The sequence below is a fragment of the Panthera uncia genome, chromosome D2 (genome assembly GCF_023721935.1).
Source record: "Panthera uncia isolate 11264 chromosome D2, Puncia_PCG_1.0, whole genome shotgun sequence".
NCBI classification, from domain to species: Eukaryota; Metazoa; Chordata; class Mammalia; order Carnivora; family Felidae; genus Panthera; species Panthera uncia.
The window spans coordinates 11031773-11054391 of NC_064818.1; the positions used below are offsets into that span (position 1 = coordinate 11031773).

The 22619-nt window shown below is 38.5% G+C and overlaps 1 protein-coding gene across 2 annotated transcripts in view; it reads right to left on the reverse strand.

Annotated features, from left to right (window-relative positions):
- The window catches only part of RYR2 (ryanodine receptor 2), a 754822-nt gene that overhangs the window by 441670 nt on the left and 290533 nt on the right, over nt 1-22619 (reverse strand). Inside the window, exons 5-7 of one of the 2 annotated variants that reach the window (XM_049646095.1) lie at nt 13584-13598; nt 6225-6299; nt 2529-2607 (exon numbers count right to left, since the gene is read on the reverse strand). In XM_049646095.1, the coding sequence (XP_049502052.1) occupies nt 2529-2607; nt 6225-6299; nt 13584-13598 (169 nt within the window). Of the gene's footprint in view, nt 1-2528; nt 2608-6224; nt 11160-13583; nt 13599-22619 lie in introns of both variants that reach the window. The other variant, XM_049646094.1, reaches the window with a different exon arrangement.

Below are 22619 nucleotides of genomic sequence, written 5' to 3' on the forward strand. Positions count from 1 at the left end.
AGCATTTTAAAAACTCTGTACTTTGGGGGGATGCTAATTAAAAGTAGATGCAAAGTGTTGTCACTGAAATGTTACTATCCTGTGCCTTGTTTTATTTTTTATTTTACTTTCTAAAAAAATTTTTAATATTTATTTTTGAGAGAGAGGTTGAGAGAGAGCACAGGAGGAACAGAAAGAGAGGGAGAGAGACACAGAATCCAAAGCAGGCTCCAGGCTCTGAGCTGTCAGCGCAGAGCCCGATGCGGGGCTTGAACTCACGAATCATGAGATCATGACTTGAGCCGAAGTTGGATGCTTAACCAACTGAGCCACCCAGGAGCCCCTTATTTTTTATTTTCAAATATGGTAGTTTCTACTTAACTAAGGGTAAAATATAAGAGAATCCTACTATAGAAGGATACATCTTAAAAATATCTGGGTACACATTAACTCAAATAATTTCTTCCAGAACAAGTCAAGCATAAGCCTCCTGAGCCACACATCAATCCATTCTTCAGTCCCATTAGCTAAAAAATACACTTAAGCAAACAATTCTTCAATGTGTTTAAAGTTCCTTTTAAAATCTAAATCTAAGTTCTATCCAAAACTGCGAGTAGGGTTTTAGTGATCTCTGTTATCTAATACTCATTCTTCCCCTTTGACCAGCTTTATTATTTTTCAGAACACTTATTTTCTTTCTTCTTCACCAATTCCCCAATGCCAGAATAAGTTCCATAATAGCAGGGGCTTTGTGTTTTTGTTCACTGGGGTTTCCCCAGCTGCTACTAGCAAATTGTAGGCACTAAATAAAAATTCACTTTGCATAAATGTGTAAATTAACCATCAAATACCACTTCTTAAGCATTCTTACAGCCAACATGTCATGTGCCCTGAGATGCTTTCCTTGTATAGACCACAGTCTTACTTGAATGTCACCTTGCAGGGTTCTTTATCTTTATTCACTCAGTTCACATTTTTAGGGTTGCAGGGAGTTTTTCATTCATTCACTCAAATGTTTATCAAGCAACCACACTCTGTCAATCACTGCTTTAGAAGTTGGGGATACACAGTAAACAAGGAATGAAAAGTTATCTGCCTTGTGAGTTTAATTCTCACAAGGCAGGCCGACAACAAGCAATAAATATAATAATTCAGCAATTCAGATGATGTAAAAAGCTACGGGAACACAGTACACCATAAAGGGATCACACACTGGCAAAGGGACTGCCTTATTTTGTTGTTTTGACGATTATATAATCATCTCAGTGTATGAAAACAAATTCTAGATCGTACATGTATTTGACTCTTTTTGAGAGAGACAGAACTAAAGACTTTTTCATGTCAATGTTGCTGAAGTAAATTAAAATGAGGAAACATTTCAAAACTAGCAAAAATGCAGAGAAATGATCAAGCTTCTAAAAATAAAAGTAATATTCCTCGTTTTGGTGCCTGGGGTTCTGGAATCTGTCATGCATGGTGATGTGTTGGTCTATGAAAAGTTAATTAGGTTGGTGAATATTTATCTTTATCCACTGGTTGTCTGTGAAAATTTTAGAAGGTGGTATTTTATTTTATTTTTTAAAATTTATTTTATTTATTCATTTTGAGGGGGAGAGGGGAGGGAGGGAGGGAGGGAGGGAGAGAGAGAGAGAGAGAGAGAGAGCAAGAGAATCCTAAGCGGGCTCCACACTGTCCACGCAGAGCCCAGTGTGGGGCTCAAACCCACAAACTGTGAGATCATGACCTGAGCTGAAATCAAGAGTCAGTGGCTTAACTGACTGAGCCATGCAGGCGCCCCTGGGAAATTATTTAAAAAGGTGGAAAGGGGAGAGGTATGAGGGGATAGCTTGATCCCTCCCCTGAAAGGAAGTACTCAATAAGAGTTGGTCTGTTTCCTTCCTTTGTTTTCTACTTGGTCTTTATTTTTATTTTTAATTCCAATTTTTCATTTAATTCCATAAAGTTTTGATTTATTTTTATTTTTAATGCATGCTCATTGTAAAAGAAAATAATCAAATTGTACAGAGGCATATAAAGCGTAAAGTCCTCACTGCACTGAGAACAGAAACACCAACAGAGTCTATGTTCTCCTACTTTGATTCTTTCCAAGGGTAAATTGTGTTAATGTATGCATTTTCTGTTTCAAAATATAAAAATATATGTGTATTTGGACAGATATGTAGCCCTATGGACAGAGAAATGAGGCAGACTTTCATTTTTGACCTTTTTGTTGGAATCCTGACATGAAGCATGCTACATTTTTTAGACTTAAAATGTAGTAAATATTGTATTTGTATCCAAATCCCTAAGAAGAATGTTTGAGGTACAGTTTGAGTAACCAGTTAATTATGTGGGAACGACCAACCAATAGAAACAATATACACTTCCTCCTTCTACTAAAAATCTTCCTTAGAAAGTCATTCGTTTTTTTCTTGACCCCATCCATAAGAACACTTATCTAATGGATCTCCATGGCTTACAACTTCTCCCAGTCCAATCCCTGCCATGCTCTCTCTGAGCACGGCCTCACTGGGGCCCAAGGCGCTCACCTGTTGTGTCCTCTTGCAAGCCAACGTCAAAGGCCAGTTTATCAGTTGAAGACCGGGAGGTGGACAGACAGCACAGATACTGAAAGACAGAGAGTCAGTAGTTGTTGCTAAACATTTACGGTCCTGTGGGAGTTTAATTCTGACGCGTCATTTGCTATCATCAGTCTATCTCTGCTCTATCAGTCTTCTTCACATCTGGATGCTTCTGCGCACGGCCCCGATTTTTCATTGTGAGGGAGAACAACACTCATATGGCATTCATTAGGAGCAATGCTCTAAGGGAGATGCAGTCCTTTTTCTCCTCATGAAAAGACTTAGGAAATGTGTTCTGTCAGTAAAAGAAGACACATAACTGGGGATATGTTTGTATATCTCCCTTCATGTGATATTCATGATCGTAAGCAAAAGTACAACCTGATCTGACAGAAATCTTTCTCCCAAACAGAAATTTGAAAACTATTCACTCTCATCTTCTAGCTCTGGTTTCATTTTTGAAATTTTAACTCTCAGGGAACCTAGGTGGCTCAGTCGGTTAAGCGTCCGACTTTGGCTCAGTTCATGATCTCACAGGTCATGAGTTTGAGCCCCACGTCAGGCTCTGTGCTGATAGCTCAGAGCCTGGAGCCCGCTTCGGAGTCTGTGTCTCCCTCTCTCCCTGCCCTTGTCTCCCTACTTCTCTCTCTCAAAAGAATGAATGAATGAATGAATGAATGAACGAACAAACATTAAAAAAAGTTTTTTTAAATAAAATAAAATTTTCACTCTCTGAAATTCATCTGAATTCATTTTGGTGTGCAACATGTCACCTCACTGAAGTGAGGTTCTATCACGTGTATACGAGTGTGTGATTCCCTATGAGGAACTGAACTCTTGCAACACCATCATCTCCTTCCATCCCCCCCCCCTTAAGTTTCCCTAACTGTATATGCTCGAACATAAAGTCTAGCATAATTTTTCAGTCCACCTTCCTGAACCGTACCCCAACCTCAGAAATCTTGCAAACTGGTATAAGAATGAGGACACAAGGATGAACGTAGTATAAGGTCAAGATACACTATCATCTACGTAACAAGTGCACTGCCAGCAAGACCAGGAGCCCTGCAAAGAGTACTCAGAGACGATTCTGGGGATGGAGCAAGTCCAGACCTCTCAGAGTTACCGAACAAATAGGGCAAAGCCTAGAAAATTCCTTCTATGAAACAGGATCCACCCACCTCAGTGGGAGTCAGTAACTGTGAAGAGGCGAGAGTGAATCAATTGGGACAGATGTGCCGGCACATTAAGTGGAAGTCAGTGCCATGGGGATGTAAAATGAAATTAACATGGAGATTCCAATTCTGCCTTTTGTCTACAAAACACTGGCTCCCAAAATTATACAAAAGTTGCTTTGAGGGTCCTCAAAAATGTTCTGAGCCAGTGTAGGACTGTGAGTCTCACCTTGAGAAAGGCTGCCCACGGTGATACCTGAGGTTCATAGACTTTAGCTCTAAACATATTAAGTGTCTTCCTTTATCTTATTAAAGTCTTCTGTTACATCCTGCAATAATTACAGTACTGGGTACTATAAATATTACCATAAATTCTCTCTTCCAATGATATTCACAGCAACTATGAGGTAGGTAATATAATTATTCCACTAAATGTTCATTAAGTTCCATGAGGACAAGGATATGATCTTATTCACTACTATACCCAGCACCTAAAACAGTACCTAGCACACTTGAGAAAGTGAGTCTGAACCCAGATTGACTGACCAAGTTCTGGAATAGAATTCTTTCCATGAAGTTTTAATGTATGATGGCTGTATGCAAATAGGTTGTATTTATGTATTTATCTAGTAACCAGCCACTTTACTAGAGTATTTTCCTAAATTTTATTCCTTATATTGCTGTGTCAGCCAAGAGATCCAGAACCATGTTAATGTACTTTTGGTTTTGTTTATTTGTTGGACTTGGTTTTGTCAAGAACCACCTTAGTGTTTGACAATTAAGATTGATGTTGATTATTGAATCGATGTTTATATTTTATCACTGAGAAATTAATCATCAATACTTAGTTTTTATTAGAAATGGGTGTCGAGTTTTATTAAAACCTTTTTCAATACCTGTTAAGATGATCACAATTTTTCTTATCTGGCCTATTTATATGATGTAGCACATTAATAGAAATGATATTATTAAGTCATCATTAAAATGGTATCTACAGTTTTCCTATACTTCTCTTCCTATACTTTTGAATTCCATTCACCAGAACTTTAGGTCAGGTTTTCACACTGGTAATCATGAATAAGACTCAAAATTTTAAGTTTATTTTGAGAGAGAGAGAAAAAGAGCATGAGCGGGGAGGGGCAGAGAGAGGCAGAGAGACAGAATCCTAAGAAGGTTCTGCGCTGTCAGTGCAGGGCTCAAACACAATGAACTGTGAGATCATGATTTGACGCTTAACCAACTGAGCCACCCACGTGCCCTGACTGACAATTTTTTATATGTTTTTGGGTACTGATATTGAGGCTATGCTTGGTCACCTGTTCTGAAGTGATTTACATAATATCAGAATTATGTAAATCTCTAAAACAGATTTTCTTCATGAAAGAAACAATCAATTATATTATACTTCTAAATGTTGGACCATCATGTATTCATGAAAATTATATTGATGAAGAATTTAAATAATGTGGAAAATGCTTATGCTACAATAATATGTTTAGAAAATCAGGATATAAATTTGGTTATGTAGTAAGATCTCAATTATGTAAAAAATTAACAGAAAGGATTAAATTTTTTTTTAATTTTTTTTTTAACATTCATTTATTTTTGAGACAGAGAGAGACAAAGCATGAGCAGGGGAGGGTCAGAGAGAGAGAGGGAGACACAGAATCCGAAACAGGCTCCAGGCTCTGAGCTGTCAGCCCAGAGCCCGATGCAGGGCTCGAACTCACGGACCGTGAGATCATGACCTGAGCCGAAGTCAGACGCCCAACCGACTGAGCCACCCAGGCACCCCAAGGATTAAATTTTTTTAAAGTCCCTACACATTCTTCTCCCATTAACATGATCATGAAGAATTGTGTCATCTGTAATTTCCAAATCTTATAAAATAAATATGTATTGCTTTTATAACCTAATAACGCTTTTACAAGAGTAGAATAAAACTTTTATGCATTTTACAAACTATATAAAATAATAATGCATATTATATAACATAAAAATATATAGAAGTATATCAAGTATGTATCTAGATAGACAGATAGATATGTATATGAGTATCTATACCTATATGGATAACACTGTGGATATAGACTTTTTCAATGTTATCCTTCAGTAATTTTCTAATAAATGAACTGTTTAATTTCTTTAATTATAAAATTTAATTTTCTAATAAATGAACTGTTTAAAACAAAAACAGAAATGAGAAATATTTATTTGACTCTCACACCTCTGTCTTCTTAAAACCAGTCTATCAAAAATTAAGATAATAAAAAATAAGAGTCGTAAATGATAGAATTGAGGGACTTTACAGATCATCTAAGCTAACTCTCATTTTTTAAATGAGAAAAAATGAATAAGGTACAAAGATATTAAAGAATGCATCCATCCCAATTTATTAATACCATCAATGAAATGCTAGTACCAACACTTCCTGCTGATGTATATCCAAATGAGCCCTGTAAGAGATGAAATCAAAATGCGTACTCACCATGCCACTATAGGAATGGCGTAGCAATATGGCATGTCCGTACAGGAGTGTTCGATGACCACCACCTTGAGCAGTCTACGTAGAAAGAAGAAAGGGTCGACAAGAAAAAAAAAAAGAAGAGTAAACTTAACTACGTCAATAAAATACTCTCTTGCTATCAAGGAAACATTTAATAGGAAGGAATAAAATAAAAGTAAGCAAAGTGCTGTGATAAGAATGTTTAAGTTGGAATAAGGCTACCAAGAAAAATCTCTACTGAGAGCCTGACAGTTGATCTAGTTCTTGAAGAATGAACTTGATTTTGGTAACTGTAAGTACTTACCAGAATTTGTAATTACTTATTTATAGTTGTTTATTGTCTCTATTTCCCATTACATTGTGAGCTGCACTGGGCAGGGACTACGGTACCTTAGTCACCCACTGTACCCCAGGTTCCTGGCAAAATGCCTGGCACACAATAAGGACTAAATAAATATCTGTTCAATGAAAGAGAACTCCTAAAGCACAGAATGGATCAAATCATCTACAGGTTTGAAATTGTTTCATGCCTTCCAACTGTTTTTTTTTTTTAAGAGTCCAAATTTTTTAATATGAAATAGAGAAATGCTTCTCAAATTTTAGCATACTTACAAATCACTGGGAAAGCTTACTAGGATAAGGAGTGAGGATACTGACTTATTTATACTTCAAGAAGTGAAGAAAGTACATTAATATATTTTTTAAGTTTATTTATTTATTTAGAGAAAGAGACAGAATGTGCACAAGTAGGGGAGGGGGAGAGAGAGAGAATCCAAAGCAGGCTCCATGCTGTCAACGCAGAGTCCATTGTGGGGCTTTATCTCATAAACCATGAGATCATGGCCTCAGCCAAGATCAAGAGTTGGACGCTTAACCAACTGAGCCACCCAGGTGCCCCAAGAAAGTACGTTAATATATTATACTACTATAGCTCTTTTCACTCAAAAGATACCTGCTTCTTACTGTTCCGTATAACTCCTTAGGATAACTTTTTTTTACATGTTATGCTCAAAAGACCTCAGAACCATTCTTAAAACAGGTCTTGAAAGGGATTCAAATAAGAAAACCTGCTTTAAAAACAGGAGAATCGCTTTTTTCATACGCTGAAAGGGAAAAATCTACTTTGCAAAATCATATTCCTTCTCAGAACTAGGCACTCTTTGAAAAGTATTCATTTCTTTTAAAATAATGTTTGATTCGTGTAGCCAAGAACAATTTTATTCACCTTGCCTAATGTGGATCACTCTGACAGGAGCTTACCTTTTCATACCACATACAGGTTCCACAGCCACAAAATACAACTGACCTTGAGTAACACTTAACAGTCACACCAATCAAAATAAGATTTTTTAAAAATGAAGGACAAGGCCTTAGATTTAACCCAAAAGTGGCAAATGATCCTTTTACTCTGACGCTTTGCTTTAGTTCACTTATATAATAATATGTACACATACACACACACGCACACACACACACACACATATGTAAATGTTCAAATTGGTTAAGGGAGATATTCCAATTACAGATTTTATACAACTAGGCAATTACAGATTTTACACTATAGATTTCCTCACCACTTAAATACAAATTTATGCTGCAGATTTAGTTTTAATAGAACTGAAAAAGTATGCAAATAACCCACACTAAATTAACTTTGTTACTTAAGAGAGCACAATTAACACAAAGTGGATGCAATTTCTGTCACATGGTCCACACTACTTTTTCTCTAATGTCTCATTTTATTTTTTATATTTATTTAAGTCATCTCTATCCCCGATATAGGGCTTGAACTCACGACCCCGAGATCAAGAGTGGCATTCTCTTCAGAAGGAGCCAGCTAGGCACCCCTCTGTGTCATTTTAAATGGTACTACTCCAATTGCCTCTAAATCAGAAAAAAATAAAGTGTGTAATTTCCATACTTGAGCATATATTGGATAATTGTTCATTCAACAAACGTATATGAAAACAATTATGTATGTGAGATTGATTCAAAGAGGTACCTTGGTTCTTTTCTGTGTTTTTTTATTTTGTTTTTTGATTTGGTTAGTTGTGTCAATATTTTTGTTAAATTTGGCCTGGTCCTTGCTTTAATTTAAGTGAACAAATATTTAGGGACTTCCTCTGATATTGGGAACTTCTGGTACTTTATGAAGTGGCTATACCGAATACTAGCCAGTTCTAGAGTTCTTCCTTCAACACTCTACAACACTGTGCTTCAGGTAGACTATTGGACTTCCCTTGAGAATTTCAATGAGAAAAAGATCATCACTGCTGGGTGATGTATCAGGACCCCAGAACAAAGGTCCATTTTCCCTTTAGCCTCCCAAACCTAAACCTATAAGGACTCAGCTGTATAACCATATTATGCTTTGGGAATCCCGCCAGGACCAACTAGGTTAAGAGTCAATCAAGCTAATGTAGTTCAAGGCTGGCCCCCTTTCAAGAACATACACAGGAAAAAAATAATCTTAGTGTTTTTTGAAGTTAACCTATTAACCGTTTTTTTGGACTCTGACACATGGGCAAACTAAGCATTGCTTTCAATTGTACCAATTTAGAAAAGTAGAAAAATGACATTTTATGTGAGACAAATAGACTTTTAGTTCCCACGAAAGCCATCTATACTCTAACTAGTCCTGCTAATTCTCCATTAAGTATCACACGAAAGAAACACTCTGTCCTATGTGTTAGAAGACTACTGTCTGAGAGGTACAGTGCACTTGATGCTAAGGGTAGCACGCATAATATTTTCTTATTTTCAATAAGAACTGAAAGCTCTAATTATTCATTTACTCAACAACTATATACTGGATCCCACGTAGTTTCCTTCAAATATTTGCACACTAACAACAAAGAAAACAAGTTTAAGAGTTACTTCTTTGTGGGGTGCCTAGGTGGCTTAGCCCGTTAAGCATCCAACTTCGGCTCAGGTCATGATCTCGCAGTCAGTGAGTTCGGGTCCTGCGTCGGGCTCTGTGCTGACAGCTCAGAGCCTGGAGCCTGCTTCGGATTCTGTGTCTCCCTCACTCCCTGCCCCTCCCCTGCTTGTGCTCTGTCTCTCTCTTGCGCTCTCAAAAATAAATAAACCTTAAAGCATTTGTTTTAAGGAGCTAATTATTTGTATGATTCTTAATGCCTCCAACTATGGGATGCATTATCATCAGATCCTTTTCGTAAAAATATTACCTGGAACTTACAAGTCCTTGAATACATTTCCAAGCATGACTTAGGTTCTACCCGTCCCTGAAAATGCAGCTGCTGGTACCCTAGCCCTGCCTCTAAGGTTGGTTGAGTCTGCGATGTATTTAGTGAGCTGCTGGTCATCAGCCCTTCATGGGCCCCCCCAGCAGAACCAGGATCTGGAAATCAGCTCCCGCTAGACTACTGTGGTCTCCTGTAGACGATGAGGGTCTATGTTAAGGTGCTACTGCCATTTTAGGTGGAAAAAATAACAAAAACATCAACAACTATCATTTCCAAACTCTCTCAGTACTTCTGATGTTGGAGAGCTAACCATCAGTTATTAAAAGGTGAAATTTGACTTTCTGAAAATATCAGCTAAAAACACGTTTTCAGGGGCGCCTGCATGGCTCAGTCAGTTGGGTACCTGACTCTTGACTTTGGCTCTGGTCATGATCCCAGGGTCACAGGATCGAGCCCCATGTCTGACTCCACACTCAGCATGGAGATTCTCTCTCTCTCTCTCTCTCTCTCTCTCTCTCCCTTTACTTCTCTCCCCCTATTCGTGCTCTCTCTACTTCTCTCCCCCTATTCGTGCTCTCTCTCTCTCTCTCTCTCTCTCTCTCTCTCTAAGATTAAACAAAAACAAAAACAAAGAAAGCATGTTTTCAGTTCTGTGTGTGGGTTTGGACCCATTATCCCTGAAATGACTGACACGGTTAATGTTCCACAACAGTGTAAAAAACATGACCTCATGAGCTATAAGTGGATAAAAGAGTCCAGAGTACATTCAAACAAAATCTAATCAACACTGTTGTATGTGTTCTAAACCAGCCTCACTTCAAGTTTTATACAAATCTTAATATCAATTTAGTATTATTAGGCATTCCTATGCTTCTGGCTTGCCAGGATCTTACTAAAGATGTCCAATTAGGGGACCCATATTGTAAGTAAAAGCTTTGATGTACATGCTTCTATGTTTACGTTTATTTAGAACAATATGCCATCACGGGGTATAATTTATTCATGCTACCCTCTGTGGGAAGAGGGACAAATTGGATCATTGTAACTACATTTGATGTATAAGAGCAGAAAAGCACAAAACATAAAATCATAATAGCAATGACTAAGATACTGAAGAGGTTTATACACACAAAAAATTTACTGGCTCTGTGTTTCTGTTGTTTTGGTGTTGTTGTTGTTGTTGTTGTTGTTGTTTTTGGCTCTGTGTTCTTTAAATATGTGTTTGTATTATATATTGGCTTATTAGCATGTCTCCCCTATTATTACTCTTTAACACTATCTAATTTACTAACTGTATAATATCTAAATACTTTAAGTTTTCTGTTTTTCTATTTTTTTCTGTATAAAAATGCTATGTTAATAAATGTAGGGCATCATAATTCCAGGCCCTTATTATGCAAAAAGGTTGTTTTTGTAATAAGTCAGACCACAGCATTTTTCTGTATTCCTTGACTGCTATGACATAACATGCCATTTTAGAAGTAAAACAATGAAATCTTAAAAGAGATTTATTACTGCAGGTGATCCTTGAGTACACGCCAAAATATGAAACAACAGACAAGAACAAGAAATTTGTATTAGAGAACTTCTTTCATTGTGCTCAGATATTTAAGCAGAGAAGCTTTTAAGTTTACCTTCAAATCCTAATAGTCAAATTTGGGAAATGAGTTGTTCCAGGGAGAAAAATGGAAAAATATCTCCATGCTTAAAACTTTTAAATCATCTGACAATGACCTAAAAAAATGCAACTGTGAACGGCACAAGATCAAAGAGGAATCACACAGAATTGGGGGGCCTGGTATTTCAGTCAACCTATGGGTCCCCAGCATCAGGACACAGACACTCGCAGCCCTGCCTTCTTTAACAGGGAATCACGTAATAGATTCACAAGATGATTATAATAACTGATGAGAAATCTGTCTTCGGTGCAGAGTAAATGTGTCTGACGAAGCCAGTTGAACACTGTCAAGATGGCCATTTCGCATTGGATGGTGTACCTCTGATGGGTGTCTTAACCTAAAGGTCTCCTGGGGAAGCAGACCGAAGGTCTATTAACCAACCACTGCGCCAAGAGTAGAAATGGGCTCTCACCACAAGGAAACATCTGTCTGGTTCTGGGAGGTTAAACAATGCCTGTCCAGGTATGAAACCCAAAGCAAATCACGATTGGAAGATGAAAGCTAAAGAAAATTTGGCATCTTTTCCCGTTTAAGTGGCTTAAATTGCTATAACTTCACACATACACCCTCTGCTTAGATTCTAACCTCTCTGGATCATCCAATGCAGGTACAAAAATAAGCCATCGGGTTTCTGGCTTTGCAGTTAAAGGGAATTAGACCCTAATCAAATTATTCCAGGTATGCTACCTGGTTTAAATGGATTCTACATCATCTTTATTTTTTTTAATTTACATTTTAGGTAGTTAACGTACCATGCAATATTGGTTTCAGCAGTAGAACTTGTCTGGTCACTACTCGTCTCCTACACGCAGTGCTCCCCACACGTGCCCTCCTCCATTCTACATCATCTTTCTGTTTGCACTGAGTTTTCTATGAACCTGCTCTCATGAAAACGCTTGAAAGAGAAGTTTAAGGTAACCATCCCATTCATCCTCTTCCAAGGGGAAGTAGATATGGCATTGGATAAGGGACCGGTATGATAAAACAGCAAGATGGAAAAAAGAGCAGTGTAAATGCAGATTTGGCAAGAAAAACTGAATTTTTCAAACCCCATTTCATTAGGTATGTATTCATATCTGCAAGGAGAGGACATACTCATGTTTTGCTGCTATTTATACCATTTCTCAACTAAAATGCTTGTTTCATGATGTTTAATTAAGTGGTTAATGTCCTCTCTTCCCAATGTTAAGGTTATAATAGTATCTTCTGTTATTTGAAATTTAGGAAAATGTTTTGTGTCCTTGATGATAGATGGCTTCAAAGAAGTCATCTGCTCTGTCACCCCAACCAAACTGTCAAATTCTTAATGTTAATGAATAGGTCCAGTTGTGAGGACCCCACAACACTCATAGTACAGAGTTTTGGAAAATATGAATGACAGACATAGACTCAAGAGACACTCAACCATGGACACTTTGCTTCCTTTTCTTCCATGCGACCTTTTAAATCTACATCCAGAATTTTGACTTAATAGGTTTTGTAGTTTATATCTTTTGAAATGACATTCTTTTGGGGTGCCTGAGTGGCGCAGTTGGTTAAGTGATCTCAAGGTCAGGTCGTGATCTCACAGTCCGTGGGTTTGAGCCCCACGTCGGGCTCTGTGCTGACAGCTCGGAGCCTGGAGCCTGCTTGGGATTCTGTGTCTCCCTCTCTCTCTGCCCCTCACCCACTCACACTCTGTCTCTCTCTCTCTCAAAAATAAGTAAATATTAAAAAGAAATTTAAAAAGAAATGGCATTCTTTTGGATTTTTAAATTATATTAAGCCTTCACTGAGTGAATACAATAAATTTCTCTACACATTGTTTCTTGGCTTTTCGAATAAAAAATTAAATTTCATGAATGTTATATGAGAAAAAATGGTAGGTACATAAAAATAAAACAAAAAACTTCTAGTTTATATCTCAAAAGAATGACATTCTGCTCTTCTTCGTCATATTTCCTTCAATAACATGTCACGTATTTTTGTCTCCTCTCTCAACTTGTCTTTTAAGATCTTTCCATTTTTGTAATTTGGTTAAGAAATGAAAAGGGGTTAAATTATTTTCACTTCTCCTGTAGCAGCTTCATGGTGCCTCTTCCAATTTCCCAGAGTATAAATTTCATATTGTATTCATGCAAGACAGCTTTAAAAGCAAAACAGCCAATATGATCCCCAGAGTGAAAATTCTAAATGGAAAGCTGTGAAAAAAAAACAAGTTTTGATAGGAGAAATTCCTAACATCGGCTAAATAAAACTTAATGTCGTACAATATGACCCAAAATGTCAAACGTTGTTCATTAAGACGTCAAATTTAAATGTGTGATTTATTTAAATTTACAAGTTCCAAAGTTTGATTTAATTTTTAAAAACTTGAAAATGTGAAGAAAAGTGCCATGAATTAAAAAACAAATCCATGTAACCAAATTTAAAACGCACCAAGTATTACATATAGACCAGATGATCCAATGTCTTACCTTCATCATGAATTTCTGTAGGGGCAGAAGGAAAAGAGAGAAAATATTATACATTTTTGCAAAGACTTCTTAAAAATAGCTCTTATTTATAAAGATTCCACTGTTCAAAATAGAGTTATGTGAACAATAAAAAAACTACCACACTCACTGTGAGATCACAAGAAAACTTAGTATCAACTACATACTAGAGGAAAGCTGTAGCAGGCAAAACTCTCTTTGAAATTGTCTTTATATCAGTTTTTCCTACTTCTGTGAAAACATGCTGCTGTACTTTAATGCATGATTCGATTTATAACATAGCCACTAAGCACCAAAAGAACCAAAGGTATATTCTGAAAATGATACTCAAAAATGCTTTATAACTTTTTTTTATCTCTTGCATAAAAGTGCAGTGATATAAAACAGCAACCAAACAAAGTTTAGTAAAAATAGTGGATTAGAAACAGGTAAGGTGGATTGTAAATTAAGATGCCGTGATATGCTGTTTATATGTCATGCAAAACAACAATAAGCAGGTTCTAGACACTACATATTCTGAGATGTGTATTTCAAAGAAAAACCACAAAAACTTTTCTCTTTTTCCCTTAAAACATTTCTCTTATGATTTGCATATATAATAATAGCTCATTTTACTTCTGCAAAACATAATTTGTACATACATTTCTTCATTTTTCCTTAGACCCATAAAATTTGACTGCCTCCTCTTAGAAGAGGTTCACAGATGCAAAAGAGCTAAGAAGGAAAAATAACAATATATTTCCAAACTTAGGGTTAAATTTAGCTGTCACAGTGTTTAAGTCCTAAAGAGAAAAGATACGTTCACATTCATTTTAAAGACAACAGCAAGGGGAAGTTATCTAACATAGTATTTGTAAATACCAGTTATTTTCCTGAAACATACATGCATAGTAATTTACATGTTACTAAATGGAAACTCTACTTTGACTGTTTTTTTTCATTTTTAATATTATATTTTTTAATGTTGTTTTTAAGTAATCTGTACACCCAACATGGGACTCAAACTCACAACCCCGATCAAGAGTTGCATGCTGTTCTGAGTGAGACAGACAGGTGACTCTTTAATATCAAAAATTTAAGGAAAATGTGTAAAGAACCATTTCATTCTTAGCTTTAAAAATATAGGCTGTTTGGTTACAATTTTGTAAGTGATATCAATGGTAAATGACATCAGAAAATTTATTTTCCATGATGAAACTGGCCAATCAGATCCTATTATGAGATCTCTAGTGATGTAAATATCACCAGATGAGGAATTAGGAAAAATCCTTTTTAAAGCCTTAATTAAAAGAAAAACACAATTCCAAACTTTTGGTACAGATCATAGCTTATAACAGATACTTTATTCATGAGTTTTTGTTTTTGTTTTTGTTTTTAATTGAGCTCAGTTTCGGAGATTTTTCCTTGAGAAATGTTCTCAGGCTGATTTTCTGTTTTCTAGGTTAAACTACATCAGAACTGTAATAAATAGAGAAAAGAACGGTCAGGAGAGTCAGAACAGAGGGCTGCTATTTACAATTCCTAAGTAGTGTCTTAACTATAAGAAGGGCGAGTCACTGGGGAGAGTAATCCAGATATATGATAAAAGAGAACAAATACTGAAAATTAGCAAAGGCCAAAATATCCATCTGCAGCATGAGAAAAAACAGCTCATGTACCAGACACACATTATCAAAAGATAATCAAAAACATGAAAGATTACTTGTGGCATTACTGACATTAACCTTCTGTGCAAACCACTGGTTGGTCCATTTGCCTCAAGCGCTACTGATAACCAAGTGATAACATTATGACAAGTTCAAAGGGGATCACTGGGGAATGAAAAAGCAAGCAAGATACATTAAAACAAAAAGGATATATATGTAATTTTAATCTCAATGTAAACACTGCCTAGATATGATAAAAAGCAACAGAAAAAAGAGTAATAACAAAATCCTTTAAAAGGTGCTGACATGATTAAAAGAAGAAACTCATGCCTAAAGATAAATATTGAAGAGAATAGGCTTGATTTAGGTTAGAGAGTATCACCTTATGCTTCCACTTTACTGAAAGAATTATTTATTTCCCTCATGCAAAGGTCATTAGATAGATGGCCATGAGGGGGGGCCAATGGATGGCAAACGGAAGCAGAATAGTCTTTGGTCTGTAAGTTTATGTCATTTGATCTAGCACAGCTGAGAGACCTGAAGGGCTTTCTTGGCATATGCAAATGATTATGAGTAGGAAAACAAATCAAATAGCAATACTCCATTAGGAAAATTGTAATCAAACACGGGACATCAAGAGAATGCATAATCACACGCTGGTATAAAGAAAGAAGCAGTGATTCGGGAGACCGAAAAAGCTCCTCTACCATAACTAGGCCTTTCAGTTCAACTTTGAATTTTTTAAACTGTTATTTCAGTGGCGCCTGGGTAGCTCAGTCGGTTAAGCATCAGACTTCATTTCAGGTCATGATCTCACAAGTTTGTGAGTTCAAGCCCCATGTCGGGCTCTGTGCTGACAGCTCAGAGCCCGGAGCCTCCTTCAGATTCTGTGTCTCCCTCTCTCTGTGCCCCTTCCCTGCTTGCATTCTCTCTCTCCCTCTCTCTCTCTCAAAAATAAAAATTAAAAAATTTTAAATAAAATAAACTAAAACAAGCTGTTATTTCAGTTTTATGAAATGATAACTGATTTTAAAATGTAATACTTCCATACATGGACCTGTCTTAGAAGTTTTTTGTTTTTTTTTTTTATTTTTTTATTTAAAAAAAAATTTTTTTTAATGTTTGTTTATTTTTGAGACAGAGAGACAGAGCATGAGCAGGGGAGGGGCAGAGAGAAAGGGAGACACAGAATCTGAAACAGGCTCCAGGCTCCGAGCCGTCAGCACAGAGCCTGAGGCGGGGCTCGAACTCACGAACTGTGAGATCATGACCTGAGCCGAAGTCGGACGCTTAACCAACTGAGCCACCCAGGCGCCCCATCTTAGAAGTTTTAAAAGAACCTTTACTGAAATAATCTTCTCAAAAATTATATAGATCTGGAATTAGCACAAAATAAACATTTGGGGGCTTGTCACTAAAAAGAATTATCCAATCCAACAATCTGAAAGGCTAGGGCAAAATTTTGATGCAGGAGGACCTTTTAAAACAAAGTTTTCACTGAGGACAGGAAACGTCCTACTTTGCACACAGGCTATCCACTGAATTTGTTTGCCATCTTTTCTCTTGCATGTAGCAAGATGCTAGGATTTCTCCATAATCCCCCAACTGGTAACCTCTACTTTGCAAGTGGGGATATACATCTGGTAAATTTCACGATGTTGAAAAAAGAAAAAGACCTCTCACCACCAAAGACTTGAGGTTATTGGTGGCTATCTGTTTAACTGAAGTATAAGTGACAGGCAATGTTTTGTTAGTTTCAGGTGTATGACATTGCTTCACCAATGTATAGATTACGTAAAACTCCCCACTGTAAGTGCAGTCACCAAACATTATGACAATATTATTGACTATATTCCCGATGCTGTACTTTTCATCTCGGTGACTTATTTTATAACTGGAAGTGTGTATCTCTTAACCCGCTTTACCTATTTTGACCATCGCCCCCACCCCACCGCCACGTTCCCTCTGGCGACCACTAGTTTGTTGTATGTATGAGTGTTTCTGTTTTTTTGTTTCTTCATTTGTTTTTTAGATTCCACATGTAAGTGAAATGACATGGTATTTATCTTTCTCTGTCTGACTTCACTTATCATAATTCCCTCTAGGTCCATCCATGTTGGTGGTTATCTTATTTTATTTTATTTTTTTTTTCCAATATATGAAGTTTATTGTCAAATTGGTTTCCATACAACACCCAGTGCTCATCCCAAAAGGTGCCCTCCTCAAAACCCATCACCCACCCTCCCCTCCCTCCCACCCCCCATCAACCCTCAGTTTGTTCTCAGTTTTTAACAGTCTCTTATGCTTTGGCTCTCTCCCACTCTAACCTCTTTTTTTTTTTTTTTTCCTTCCCCTCCCCCATGGGTTTCTGTTAAGTATCTCAGGATCCACATAAGAGTGAAACCATATGGTATCTGTTTTTCTCTGTATGGCTTATTTCACTTAGCATCACACTCTCCAGTTCCATCCACGTTGCTACAAAAGGCCAGATTTCATTCTTTCTCATTGCCAAGTAGTATTCCATTGTATATATAAACCACAACTTCTTTATCCATTCATCAGTTGATGGACATTTAGGCTCTTTCCATAATTTGGCTATTGCTGAGAGTGCTGCTATAAACATTTAGGTACAAGTGCCCCTATGCATCAGTACTCCTGTATCCCTTGGGTAAATTCCTAGCAGTGCTATTGCTGGGTCATAGGGTAGGTCTATTTTTAATTTTCTGAGGAACCTCCACACTGCTTTCCAGAGCGGCTGCACCAATTTGCATTCCCATGTTGGTGGTTATTTTAAATTAATAATGTTCCCAATATATTTGAGGGACCAAAAGAAGTTTAAAAGTAACAACTCCAAGGTCCAAGTGTATATCAATATATACTACCTAATAGGATATATGTACGCATATTTGTAATAACAAAACCCTCAACTATTTCTCTTATGATAAAAATACCGTATGTAAATACTTAACTTTCTAGGGATTCTCCACTGAAAATATCCAAAACGGAACTGATTGACAGGCATGTTGACTGCAGGCCCAGAGAGCATCTAAAAGGGGCACGGCTTCCATTACCATGAAAGAGCAGTGATACCCGTAATCATTGAGCCTGTGGCTATGCTCTCACATGGCTCATAACAATAACTATCTGGTTACAGGTGCATGCTCGTATCTTTTAAATAATTCACTATATTTTGGGGGCAGATTGGTCATCACTGTTGTCATTTTCAACCTATTGACAATTCTGTACAGAAAGGATTTACGTGAACTGCCTTTTCTTTTGAGTGTAATGAATTTGACAATATATATGTGTGTAATTATCCACTTCTTCTTTTGAAGGGCGAAGAAAAATAAATGCTTCTGAAAGGCTACCATAAATCCTCCCATTTTGGCTCGCTGACACAGGTTTATAAATCACTGAGCTGCATGAACACCTAAAATATGAAGTAAAAGAGCTATTTAGGGCTTGCCTCTTTTTGTAGCTTGTCTCGTGAAAAAAATTTCTCTAAATCAAAACCAACAAATTGATCTCTGCACAAAATATATGGATCACAATGACCCGAAGATACATAAAGCCTCACCTATACTCAGATCACCACCTACATATAAAAAATTATGTATATCAGGGTGTCTGACTTCGGCTCAGGTCATGATCTCACGGTTCACAAGTTCAAACCCCATGTCGGACTCTGGGCTGACAGCTCAGAGCCTGGAGCCTGCTTCAGATTCTGTGCCTCCGTCTCTCTCTCTGCCCCTCCCCAGCTCATGCTCTCTGTCTCTCAAAAATGAATTAACATTAAAAAAAATTTTTTTTAATTTTTTTTTTTAACGTTTATTTATTTTTGAGACAGGGAGAGACAGAGCATGAACAGGGGAGGGTCAGAGAGAGGGAGACACAGAATCCGAAATGGGCTCCAGGCTCTGAGCCGTCAGCACAGAGCCCGACGCGGGGCTCGAACTCACGGACTGTGAGATCACGACCTGAGCTGAAGTCAGCCGCTTAACCGACTGAGCCACCCAGGCGCCCCCCAAAAATTTTAATTGTGTATATCAAAGTATAGAACATTCTATCTTTTTCCAAACCATTTCAAACACGTATGAACCTTGAAAACATGAAAGCATTTCACAGGCCCTCACATGGCAGTACATGCACATGAAAACACATTACTATTTTTAAACTGCTATTCAGTTAGGAACATTCGAAAGAATTTTGTATCTTAACAATTACAACAGCATCAACGTATTCCTGAAAAGAGCAAGTATATGTACGAGACCTCATTCGGTCTACAGACACTGCTCCACATCTGACAAATATCACACTGTTTTCCATCCCTTCTCCCCAGCTCCACCCAACCCCACGCACTAGGCTACCACGCTAGAGGCCTGCAACCCCAGGCACCACGCTAGAGGCCGATGCTATGGGTTAGGGGTGCCAGAAGGCTGGGGTGGAGGAGACAGAAATAACAGGCAATCTATCACCTGCTACTCCAGACCCACCAATGTTATTCTCCCTTCGTGTATGAAGAGCAACATTTGATTACTCAATGGGCTTATGATTAAATGCAAAATACTCAAAGATGCTCAAAGAGACACTGGGAAACAAGTGGAGAGAGGAAGGGCGGGAAGGGGGGAGGAAGAGATTGATTAAGACTGATTGACCTTTGATGAAGCTATCCGGAATTATACTATCAGAAAATTCACAAAGGAGCCATGTGCCTTTCCATATATATGTAAATTTTACAGGGCTCCTAAAAGGTCTTAATCTGCGGTTGGTAAATGCCCTGTGTAGTTAAGCAAGTATAACTGTTAAAATGGGACACCTGTCTCAGAACAAAGTGACGGCAAAGAGCACCGCATTCCAAACTTACTGTTATACCACCAAAAGGGGCGGCTGAAAATCGGCCTACTGCCCTTGGCTGACCCCCAGCTCTGGTCTTCCAGAAGCGGTCGGGGAGCAAAAGGATGGTTCTTGGAAGGAGGTTTTGGGAGCTTCTGAGTCCTGCTCTTGCCCACTCAAGCCTGGCCTCACCTCAAGCCTAGAGAGAGTGGCTTTGGGGACACCTGTGTCCCCCAGGAGGTGGGACACAAGAGACCGGTGTCTGACTGTGCCTGGAGATGAAGACGAAGAGACGGGCTAGGCAGGCTGTGGCAGCAGAGGGCAAGGAGGGGGCTTGCTGCTAGAGACAGGCTGCCCCAGAAAGAGCCGGCCTGGGGATGTCCGTAATGCCCCCAGGAGGCCTTGGGACAAGGCAGTCGTCACCACTGACCAGCTGGGGGATCATGGCTGAGGCAAGAGAACCACAGGTCAGATTTCTGGTGACGGGCATTCCCCAGAAAACCCTCCCAAGTGCCCCAGAGAGCGCTCGCCTTAACACCTGACAAGCCCAATGAAGGTCACTGTCATCAAGAAAGACTTCCTGCCAGGGGCACGTGGGTGGCTCGGCTGGTTAAGCGGTTAAGCATCCGACTTTGGCTCAGGTCATAATCTCGCAGTGTGTGGGTCGGAGCCCCGCGTCGGGCTCTGTGCGGACAGCTCAGAGCCTGGAGCCTGCTTCGGATTCTGTCTCCCTCTCTCTGCCCCTCCCCTGCTAGCTCGCTCACTCTCTCTCTCAAAAATAAACATTAAACTTTTTTTAAAAAAAGACTTCCTGCCAACTTCCCTCTTCTTCCATGTTCCTGCTGCATCCTGACAGGGGCAGAAGCGCGGGGCAATGGGCAAGGGCGTGAGGACCCTGGCAGAGCGAAGTAAGAGGCAGCTTCCCACCCCTTATCCCCCCTCCCCTCCTGGGTTCCAGCCTGGGGTGGCCCGAGCTCCAACACAGGTTAACCTACATCAACTTCAGACCCCCCCGATTGCACAGGGTTGCATGATTTGGTTACCAAAATGAGACTTTTGTGACTTGAAATGACTGGGGGAGGGGTTCTTTCTGTCTGGATATAAGAGAGGTCATGGGACCCATCCCAATTTAAGGAATGGGACAAAGGAGTAGAGGCCCCATAGAGCAGGTGGGTAGGCAGGGGGTTAAACTGTTTTTCTGTTAGCCTTCAAGGTACTGGTTACAGTCGAATTTCAAACTTCTAATGGAAAATATGTAAGATTTGAACTACATGAGTCTTCAAAGAAAGGAAGAGCTCAAACCAAAAATTTACCGAGTCATACACTCATAATGATTACCAGTTTCCTCAAAAAATGCCAGCAGGAATTTTCATTATATGATATCTAAATGGCAGTATATTTCAGCATCAGTGTTTTATTCTTAATATAATGGTACTATCTTAGAACAAGAAAGGACTGGTCCAGATTCTAATCCTATAGATGAGGAGATAACAGTCGACAGATAGCCTACATAAGGTTATAAAGCTAGTTACTTGCAAAACTGAACTGCATGATTTTCAGCTCAATGTTACTTCCTTTTCTTTCTCAGATCCAGAAAGCAACCTCAACTGTGAAGATTTACGAATAAACTTGATAAGAATGAAGCCTGAGATGTGAAACTGTTACGAAAATGAGAGAAAGGAAAGCCACAGGGTGAGGTAGGTCAAGAGTAACCAGACACAGGGAGGAAGAGAGGGAAACACTTACAGACAAAGGAAAAGAGGGTTCCCATTTGTTCATGAATTCTATTTCCAGATTTGAAAGTGGCTTGACTGGTTGGTTCAAGAAAAAGTGATCTCTGGGTACAGCACCTAAGTTGACTAATGGAAGTAAAGGGGCACCGAAATGAGAAAAGACAGACTCATTTTAGGACAGCTGCCATTGGCAGGGAGTCACCAAACGATGACCAACATGTTCGTAGAGACAGGCCTTTATTCCCAAGACAAGAAGAGTGTAAAGCTTGGACCAGAGCTCTAACTATAGGCACAGAAGACATGCAATTTCAAAACAACAACAACAAAAAAGTTGAACAGGATTAGTAATCGTTTAGCTACGAAGAGACAGATGATGAATTTACATTCTCGCCAGAAATATAATACAGAAGTGGCAGTTCTCAGAATTATGTGGGTATCATCATCATGGAAATGGCAATTAAAAAAAACAAAAAAGCTTTCCATCAATATAGAGGGATCCAGTAAGTGAAAAAGAGCCAAGATTCACAAAAAGCCAAGTGAACATGCATTCGTTTCAGTGGTAGAAACACCACTGAAAGGCTACTGAAAATCAGGTAGCAAAAGGCTCAAAAATATTGAGAATATCAAGAGACTCATATCCCAGGATCAGGGAAAATAATAAATATAGAATGAAGCCATCAGTTAAGCCAATCTTTAAAAGCCAATATTTGGGGTGCCTGGGTGGCTCAGTCGGTTGGGCGGCCGACTTCGGCTCAGGTCATGATCTCGCGGTCTGTGAGTTTGAGCCCCGCGTCCGGCTCTGTGCT